This window comes from Neopelma chrysocephalum, unplaced genomic scaffold, assembly GCF_003984885.1.
Source record: "Neopelma chrysocephalum unplaced genomic scaffold, ASM398488v2 Primary Assembly neopelma1_71, whole genome shotgun sequence".
In the NCBI taxonomy this organism is placed as follows: domain Eukaryota; kingdom Metazoa; phylum Chordata; class Aves; order Passeriformes; family Pipridae; genus Neopelma; species Neopelma chrysocephalum.
The window spans coordinates 1,258,075-1,268,618 of record NW_020897731.1 but is presented as its reverse complement, the minus strand read 5'-3'; the positions used below and the strand labels follow the sequence as shown (position 1 = coordinate 1,268,618).

Sequence of the window (10,544 nt, the reverse complement as noted above, 5' to 3'; positions counted from 1 at the left end):
TGGGAGGGCAACAAAGCCGAACACACACAATAAATACTTTAGGAAAGGGTAAAAAAAAGCCACATCAATGGAAGAAGAATTGGACAGGATGACAGTTCATAAGCCTGAGGATGGAAGATATTACACAACAAGTCCTGATGACACTGTAAACCTTTTCAAAGTGGAGGTTTCGAAGAATGTGAAAGTGATAAAACCAAGAAATATCCTAAAACTACATGTCATACAATCCAAGCCTTTTATTGCGAGGTGGGAGGGAATCGTATCAGACAGAGCAGATAAGCATTGAGAGAGAGGTAATGGAGGTAATTGAGGCACCATCACCAGAACTATTCAATAATAGATTAGATAAGTAGTAGAAATAATGTAGGGGAATATCCTGTATGGCACAGGGATTTGAACTAAATCACCCAGGAGGAAAATAATTGCAATTATAGATCTGTTCCACCGCCACTAGAAAAGAGTGGTGCCAGGTGCAAATATTAATTTTATTAAAAACTAAACTGGAATGTACATACTCTCAAACGTAGCCAAAAGCCATATATAATCTATTTAGGAATGAGACTCCACCCCACTTCACAGACCTATATACTATTGTATTAATTTTAATTTTGGCAAAGCAGGTGTTGTGTGACTGGAAAAGGACTTGAACTACAAAAGTGTGTTGATGATATGTACCTGCTCCTTTGTTTCATTCATGATGGGAGAGTGTTATGTTTGACTTGTGAATCTGACATTTCACTGTATTTTTTTGCATTTCGATATAAGAGGGCTTGAAATAATCTGAGTATACAAAACAATCTGAGAATATAAACAGTATATTCCTCTGGGCCTTGTAGTAGAAAGCAAAAACAGCAGTGGAAAATTAGCGCACAAAACCTTTCACAAGATGCAAGAGCTTCTCCTTTTCTTTAGCCGTTTCTAAGAGCCTAGTGTACGATACATCTCAGGTCTTGCCCCCAGTAAATTAAACCATGGGTTTCTCTCCACTTTTATTGAGAGAAGGACCCATATTCTCTTTCAGAAAAAAACTGATCAAAAGAGACTCTTTCCAAGCCACTTGACTTACTTTGGTATCAACACCCCCATGATTTTGTTAAATGAGTTACTCAGTCTCCAAGCAGATCTGTGAGGGTTAGAGTAATCTAATCTAGTCTGACAATAGCACTTCTCCAAAATACAGTTTCAGAGAGAAAAGCCACATGTTTAAAAATGCATTCCTTTCAGAAGTTCACAGAGCCTCTTCCTAAATCACTTTCACTTACAATGTTTCTTGGTGTTTGCTTACAACAATCCCCATCAAGATTTACGATGCAAGGTGCTTTCAGTTCATCCAGTGCCACCCCCTGCTGCACTGTCACTGTGCTAAGTAACCCCTCTCAGATATGAAGTCAGCAAATTCAACAGAAAACATGAGGATTCATTGATCCTGGTATCTGACCCAGGGCAAAAGATTTTTCAGTAAAAGGACAAGTAGGCATATTAGGGACATTTCCCCATTGATTTAGATCAGAGTCCAGTGACATGGCAAGGGGACTTATGTCTTAACTGTATCAGCCATCTGCTGTTTCTGATGGCAATGCTTATAGTTTCACTGGCTCTCTTGAGACGTGTATGACTGAGAGATTCTGCTATTGGGAGACTTCATTAAAGGTGTGATTTGTCTTAATAATTGAGTTACTAGTTTTAATACCTATTTTCAAAATATTTTCCACTTCTAAATCAGAATATTTTTTAAGAAAATAATTATTGTTTTGTTTTAATATTCATCTAGGAAAATAACACCGTAGAGGCACTAAGAAACAGTTGTTGCTTGATACATTTTTTGTTCTGTTTCTTACTATGAAAATGTAGCTGTATTTTCCAGATACTTTTTCACAGATTTTATGACGCAGTCTGTAAATTCATGATGCTAAGCATACTTCCTTTTTAATTTAACTGTTATCTTTTTGTCTGTTCTGCCCGCATCCCAGTCGTACAACTTTTACCACATGGTTATTAAAAGCTTGTTAACACAAGGATATACCAACTAGTGCTGTTCTCCTTACCCACTAAAAAATCAGCTTTAGTAGTCTAGGGAAGCAGACACATATGTAAAGTAATTATCTAATAATGGAAATTGAATGCAGATATTTAGTTACAAATCCACAAATTACAGGCTTCTTTAAAAACACATGCACATCCTGCCACATAACATTTCCTACAGAGTAATTAGGGATCCTTGCATCTATAATTCCACATTAATTACTCTTTAAGCAAACATTGAAATTACACAGTAATATGCCATAACAGCTCCAGACTGCTTCCCTTATATTGTACAAAAGAGGAGAGTTGTGTCACTGTATGCGTCACAGAGGTTACCAAACCATCCTACCTGTACAAAACATTAGAGACTGCTGGAAATAAAAAATGTTTTAACCATGTAGCATTTTTCAGTGTTCCATTATATGCTAAACACATGCAAACATCCCTGAAAATACATGAGCATGAGTTATTTACTCAGCTGATAATTAGGAACCAGTGTAAAGATATTGTAAATCTCAGTCTGCATGAAAGAACATGGGGATGCTCAGATCTCTACCTGTTCACACAAAGGATTCACTACAGCTCAGTAAAGTAAAAGACTCAGTAGACTTTGCAACCCTAAGGAAAGAGTGAAAGACATTTGCCCATGAGTCCCAGCTATTAATTGGCGAAATAGATCTAAAGTTGTCACTTATTTAAAAAAAGGAGGAAAAGGGAATATTTATGCTGTCAGGAGTAACTGAAGGAAGTGTATATTTCATAGTGAGTACAGTCTCTACACATGGATGTTGATTTACATCTCCTAGAAAACTGGAACTCAGGAAACATTATGATTACCTGTCAGCCAAATCTCCTTTCTGATTTGAGCATTGGTATTACTTTAGAAAAACATAATAATTGCATATAGGGGTCATTTTTCAGTAAAATTTTTTGTTCATGATGCTTACAAAGATCTAGAGATCACACCAATCTCCACAGTTGTTTTGGCTGTGTGTGTAACCTTGCATTTCTCACTGATGGTCACAAATAAAACTTCAAATGTTCCTAGATAAAATCTACAGACAGAACAGAGATACTTGTAGCTGCCCTATAGCTGGCTGTTGAAAGAAATGTGGAGCTGGATCTGACAGATTTGGAGAGAATAGCCAGAATGAAAGCTGAAATTCAAATCAAGTATTCAATCAAATTCAATCAAGTGCTGATCTCTATCAATTAATAGATGACATCCCCACTTGAGAAGAGCCATGCTGCTTCAATAATTTAAATCCAAGATAGAAGACAGCCATAAAGAAGAACTTCCCCAGTTGATCTCTCCCATGATGCATCCTTTGTGAGGATCAGACTTCTAACCTCTGTAAATCAAAGTGAAAGTAATGAAAGAATCAAAACTATCTGTTGTTTAATAAAGCGTCACTTTTTCCTCTGTAATAATTCTCAAACAACTGATGAAAAACAAGCCTTTGAGCAGACTAGGGTGGTCTCTGCTCCAACCAGACCTGCTCAGATATCACTGTTCTGAAGGACACATATCACTGCAGTAGACTGTGGAGAACCAAAATCCAAATGTGGGTCTGTACAATGAGGTCTTTACACAATGCTCTGCCACTACCTTTGAGTTTGCCCTCAAACTCATGCATTAGTTCTGGTCTGACACAACATCCAGTTGTCCTGGCGTACTCGCTGATTTGTATCCAGTACATTGGGTTGCTGACTCCAGATATGGCTCTTAACACTCTGACCAAATAACTGCTTGCAAAAGCAGCCTGCATTGCCCACTAGGACCTAAAAGACTTGGTGCTGGGCACAAAACTTTCCATGAAAATCTCTTCCCTGCTGTTGTTCTTATGCCCTCCTCAGAGCCCCCTTCACACATGTCCGTGTCTTCCTCTCCTGCTCTTTCTGGTTTACTGCAGATTTCCTGATCTTGTAGACTTTATCTGCTTGTATATTCTCAATTACTTAGTCTGCAAAATAGCTTGATTTTGATGATACATCTGGGAGTGTTGTGCTGTTTCACACTGGACATTCCTTTAGTTTTGCTTTTCTTAGAATGTCTGGTAATGTTTTCTGGTCTCCGTTGGATTTTGTATGAAGACCAGCACCAATGTAATTGTTATGTTGAAAGCAGAGAAGAGGCAGGTATGATTGTCCCCTCTGTGCACTGATGATTTTGCAATCACCATTTCCCATTCCAGAACATGCTGTCTTTCCTACAGTTAAATTTGTCTGTGAAATAAAAGGCTTCCTGCTTTTAGGAGCGGAGCATTCCCCAGATACTGAAACACAGAATGGGAAGCAAGATAAATATTCTGGATAGTATACTCTTTGATGGCCCTTATTTTTAATAATAAGCATTTCCAGTTTTTATTTTAGGATATTTATATGATCTCTACTTTAACGTTGACAACCACATCTCATGATAGAGGGGCATGTTCAACATCAGTGTTGAGACAAATGTAGACACATAGAGCAATTAGTTTCAGGCATTTCAAAGCCTCTCATTTTTTCAATATAATTACTACTTCACATCATAACTATGAGGATATTACAACTTCAGATACTTGAAAAATATCTTAAGGACTCATCCTGACAAATTCTGCTCTAAGTAAGGCATATTCTAGAGGTTTCATCCTTGCCTTCCCACCATGTGATTGTAAAGGAAAGCAGAATCAGGCCTAGTCCAAGTTCAACCTGCAAAATGAGCTCACTGCATACATTCACATGAATAGGCAAATGAAATACACTGGCTTTCCAAAAAATAGTGCAGTTAAACCTCCACTGTACAGAAGATGCACAGAGAGCATTTTTGCTGTGTCTACCTCTAAAATGATTTCTTCTTGATAACTTTGGATTATCCATATTGTTCCTTTTGTGAGATTCTGTGATGAATTCTTATCTTCCTTAAGTTTTATTAATCTTTCCTAGATTCAAACAAGTCTCCCCTGGGAGGTAAGGCTATGACTCTTCTTTGTCTATCTAATTCCTCTAGTGTCAGTCTTTGTTGTCTTCCTTGCAGAATGTGAAAGATTACTACATTTTGGGGTAACATTGTAAGCTTTCCTCCAAGCAGATGAAGCCCTTCTTTAGCTTATGAACATATAAAATGTGTAGTAAGTTCAATTCTTTCCTTAAAAAAAGGAAGAAAAAACAAGCTACCATTTCAGGTTAACCAAATTAAATTTAAAAAAATAAATAGAAAATTCAGGAACAAGGGGGGAAAGCAGGAGAGTTTTCATATTTTAGATCAACTCCTGGCAAGGCCAAAGAGCCATGCGGAGTAACACCTCTCTCTCTAGTCTGTAACATACCTTTCCTCACCTTGTGGAGGTGAGCCCCAGCCTGGTTAGGAGCAGAAGTCTAAATAGCAGGGGAGTTGACAAGGAGGGTACAGTGTCCTTGTGCTGGTCCATAAAGGTGTATATGTACATGATGATTAGGGAACAGCAAATCAAAACAAACAAAAAAAAAGATAGCAAGTGCCTGGTCCAAACTCCTGATTAGGAGACTCCAGTGGGAAACCAGTTCTAGGGGAGTTTTGCAAAACCTTCCAACAGAGCAGACAAGTGAGAAGGCTTCCTCTCCAGCAGAAATAATTGAATTTTCTAATTCTCTGCACACACTTGAACAAAAAAAGTTGCCACATGGAGCAGTGTGATTGATCATCCTAACCCCAGCGAAATTTACAGTATAACAGGTGATATGAAAATCATGTTTCCTGGAACTGCTGCACTTAGAATCAGCCTTGTTGGGCTTCTATGAAGAGACAGAGGAGAGAGAGATTGAGTGGCTTTTTTAAGCCACTTGTGTTGCACTGTTTCAATGAGCAATGCATTTATGTAAGTATTCAATACATTTATGTATGTATCCTACTGCTTTTCAAATATATTTTCCTGTTGACACGGTTGTATTCAGTTACCATCTTTCTTTTGGTGGGTTCAGGGGCCAGGTCTTAATTATATCTTTCTTTACTATTCAGTTTATAGAGTATTACAGGATTCCAGGGCAGCCTGTTACATATGTCCCATGCCTAACACAAGGGATCTCCCAGCACAGGCAGGGTTTCTACCTATTCTTCCAATAATTAAAAAAAAAAAATTAAGCATTGTATATGAGCTTTAAATAGAGAATGCCTTTGATACAGAAGCACATTGTGTCTTCTACCCACCTCTCATGCAGTTGCACTACCTCTTTTCATCACGTCAAACCTTAACAGCACATTTTTAAGTCTCAGTTCCAGCAGCTAATCAGCTCTAGCACTCTTTGGTATCTGAGTTGATTTTTTTTTGTTTGGTTTGGTTTTGGTTTTTTGGGGTTTTTTTGGTTTGTTGGGTTTTTTTTTAATTTTTTATTTTTTGCAAGCTCTCACAGAGTTTGGGGATTTTTTTTTTGGTTGGGGTTTGGGTTTTTTTGCTTGGTTAATTGGTTGGTTGGTTTGGGGAGTTGGTTTTGATTGTTTGTTTGTTCAGTCGTTTGTTTAGTTCTGTTGCAATCTGTTTCATATTTTAAAGTGTTCCATCAACAGGTTAGCCAGTACTAATGTCCTGCTGTACGGTGGCTTGTAGCAATCTCTTGCAGTAAGGAGCGACTTATAATTGCAAACGCGATTGTTTTGAGCTCTAAAAGAAATGTCAGCAATATTCAGTGCCATCAGCATTGACTGCTCGGCTGGGAATCCTATACATCGTGAACTTGGTTTTCTTCAGAGAAAGTCCCTTTGCCACTGGCCATGTTACCTTGCGTAACAACAGTTTGGATAAGGTTTCTGGCCAACGAGCTCAGAACCAGCACTAATATCTTGATGGGAAACGAATATTTCGGGATAGTTGTTTGCTTTGTCTAGCTACACGGGTGTTTTACACGTTCGTCGTTCATTAATTCCTAACGATCGTAGCTTTGGGGTCGGTCAGAAGTGAGTTGTGAAACCTGACTGTGTGCTAACTACGGCACGCAGAACTACTCTTTCTGTTGTTTTTACTGTAACAAAAAATAATAAAATAATAATAATAGTAGAAAAAAAACCAAAACCAAACAAACAAAAAAAAAGTCCCTCCCTCCGCTTTTGCAGGTTCGCATTTTTCTTCAGTTGTTTCTGTAACTCCAGCAACAATTTGGAGGGCAAAATGATAAAACAGAGAGAAGACTGCAAATGGTTTGATAAATGTGGTGAAAAGTAGATTAATTGCCGAATAACAACTTCTTATATAGTTATTTTTCACCTAGGAGACATCCTAGGCTGCAGTTACATGGAAGGGTAGTTTCTTTAGATGAATTTTTGTTCTATATTATAGAACTAAAGAAAGGGACACAAGTATAGCTGTTGAATCTGATCAAACTTCCATTGGTTGGGATTTAGAAAAAGGAGGATTTGCCTCTATTGGTATTGATTAATCTCGTGGCAGTAATCAAGTAAGGGTCTATCGAGTTGGGAAATATTAGAATTAACAACCAAAGGAAGGTTTCGATATAGATCATCAGTTATGAAAAACAGGTAAATAGAAACGACATATCATCACCCTGGACATCATCGGTTCTATGTGTCTCCAACTGGTTTTTAGCCACGTAGTAACTCACGGACTTAGAGGCTTTTAATTTCTTTAACTATCATTATAAATTCAGATCAGAAAAGGGTCGCTCGTGTGACTTAGACCGTCAATTCGTCGCCTGCACCTTCCCAGGAACTATAGTTTGGGGAAACCTGAACTGTGAAGTGCACCCGCACCCGGCTGGTCCCCTTATGTGTGTCCACTTGGTTACATCGCCCTTGCCACAGCCTCGATAATATTCCTTTTTTTTTTTTTTCCAAAGCAAGGGCACCCTGTGAGACTCCTCTTGCTACTTGACACTAATTCGAATCTGATTAAAAAGCGAGAGGAGAGGTCAAACAACTCTCCTAGATCATCGCTACGGCGAGAAAACTTCACAGAGCCGCAGGAGCCGCTTTCCCGAGCTCGGCTGGCGCCGGGACAGCCGCGGCACTGGCTCCCTGCCTCAGGATGCCACAGCAGCTCCTCCCCGGCTGGGATAGAACGCCAACAGCGGCCCCGAGCCGCGGGGTTCTGACTGCGCCGGGATCCCCTCGCTGGGCTGGGGAATCTTTGCGCATCTATGCCTACTGCCCACGGAAAGACAAATGGAAGAATAGTTGAAAAAGGAAGGAAAACCCCTTCTTATCTAGCCGAAACACCGATTGCTTCTTTTCCCCACTGAGAAACCCGTTCTCGCACGCACGGGTGAATTTCGTAATGGCACAATTGTGGTTTCTATCTTTATTTTTAAAATAAAAACCATCGATGCACTCTAGGAAATACCTTTCGTTTCATACTGCCCAGTAGTGACTGTATTAAAAAGGCAGGCGTTTCAGCTTTCTGAAAAGGTTTATTTCCAACCTGGGGATATAAAGCGTGTGAACTTAGAAACCAAGGGACAACAAAAGCGTTTGCAAATATGTTAAAAAAAAATTAAAACACTTGGTTACTCTAGGATAGCAGATAAAATCGTCCCACGAGATTGCGGGAGGCAAGATTAGCCCAAGAGACGGCTTATCTTGTTCTGTAAAAACATCACACAAGCCCCAGTTTGAGAACCAGTTAGCACAAAGAGTGTAAGAGAGTTTGGGGTGTATTTTCAAAAGGAGAAAAAAAGTAGGAAAGTCACAGCTTAAGAACCACATCTCAGTAAAGGTGTCTACATTTTGATAGTGTCAAAGATGGGGAGAAGTTACTCTGAGGGATATTAGAGGTGGAGAGTTTGATATAGAGGAGCACAGCGCGGCCTTCGCCTTTACCAATCTGTGTAAAACTGACTCGGCTCACGGTAGCTTGACCGCCACGGCGCTTGGGGCAGACGTGGGGACGTAGTCCCCGTGGGCTGAGGCAGAGCATGGGCTCCCCTGTAATACGGGAACGGGATAATTCGGAAAAGAGGCAGGCAGAACACGTCCCGGTCTCTTTGGTGGCTCCGTGTTATCTCCTCCATCCTGACCACAGAAAAAAGCGCTGCAAGAGCAGGGGCGGTCTGGCAGCGCCTTCCCGAGCTTTAGCAACACGTCGGCAGCCCACGGACACGCGTGGGGGGGACCCGAGCGGCCCTTCCGTCGGCTGTGGTGACGACTGACAACCCAGTGGCACGGCGGGGTCATAAATAACATCGGGCGGCCCCCGGCGAAGGGAAGGTCGGGGGCCGGGGGAGAGGTTATACGTCCCCGTCCACCAGGCTGAAGTGTTTGCCCGACCCGGGGAGGCAGAGGTAGGGGATGGCGCTGCCCGGACAGAGCAGGGGCAAAGGCAGCGGCAGCAAGCACCGACTGAACAGGGGGCTGTCCTTGTAGAGGGCAGGGAAGGAGAGAGACGTGGCGGTGGCGGCAGGGGGCGGCGGGTCCCCGGGGGGCTCCGCCGGCCCCGGCCCAGGGCCCTCCGCCTCGGACGACATTTGTCTCTTGAGCTTGTTGCGGCGGTTTTGGAACCAGATCTTCACCTGGGTCTCGGTGAGATGCAGCGCGGCGGCCAGCCCGGCCCGCTCCGAGCTGCTCAGGTAGCGTTTCACGTCGAAGGTGGACTCCAGCTGGAACACCTGGCTCTTGGAGAAGATGGTCCGCGTCTTCTTCCTGCCACCAGCCGTCGGCGACCTCCCGTTCTCCGCGCCGCAGCCCCCGGCCTCTCGCGTCGGCGGCTGCCGATGGACGCGCAGCTTCTCTTTGGGGAGCGGGGAAGCCGCATCCCAACCCTCGGTCTCGCGGCGGAGGCCACGGCTCGTCCCTTCTGCCCGGAGCCGGTGGGACTCGCTGCCTGCAAGGGTAAAGCACAGCATCAGTGCCCGCCACCGCCCGCGCCCCCGCCCCGCATGCACGCACGGCCCGGCGGAGCGCAGGGAGAGGGTGGGGGAGAGGGTGGGGAGGGGGCTGCCGAGGGCTGGCTGCGGTCCCACACCCTCCAGAGGGGAGAAGAAGAGTAAGGCGCTTCCATAAGGATCTAAGGAAATCCCTTTGCCAGCTGTGTGACAGGGAAGTGAGAGGCTCCCGGGCACGGGACAGACAACCCGGGAGGAGGGCGCAGCGCCCTCGAAGCAGGTTGGTGCGTGTGCGGTGGCATCTCCCCGCGTCCTCCCGCGGAGCCTCCGTTCCTCCTCCGGCTGCGGGCGCGCCGCGACTGCGTGTGCGTGTCTGTGTCTGCGTGTGCGTGTCTGTGTCTGTGCCTGCGTCTGTGCCTGCGTGTCCGTGTGCGCGGGCCCAGCACGGCGGCACTGGGGATACCGGAGGTACCGCCTGGGTGGAGGCCGGTCTGCGACCCGACGTGCGAGACAGCCTGAGGCGGCTGCTGGCTCCGTACCCGAGTCTCTGGAGCCTTTACTGGGGTCTTGCTCCGCAGGCCCCTCTCCTTCCTCCTCCTCCTCCTCCTCCTCCTCCTCCTCTTCCTCCGGCGGGGCGCAGCGGGCTCTGCCCTGCTCCCGGGCTGGGCGGCAGGGGCCGGGCTGCAGGATGCTGGCGATGCTGAAGGCCGGCGGCGCGGCCGGGGCCGGCGGGGGGG

The 10,544-nt window shown here is 44.0% G+C and overlaps 1 protein-coding gene across 1 annotated transcript in view; it reads right to left on the bottom strand.

Annotated features, from left to right (window-relative positions):
- Positions 1–9,213: 9,213 nt before the first annotated feature.
- Positions 9,214–10,544, bottom strand: part of HMX1 (H6 family homeobox 1) — a 45,014-nt gene continuing 43,683 nt past the window's right edge. Inside the window, exons 3-4 of the mRNA XM_027686311.1 lie at positions 10,347–10,540; positions 9,214–9,806 (exon numbers count right to left, since the gene is read on the bottom strand). Of these exons, the coding sequence (XP_027542112.1) occupies positions 9,214–9,806; positions 10,347–10,540 (787 nt within the window). The remainder of the gene's footprint in view (positions 9,807–10,346; positions 10,541–10,544) is intronic.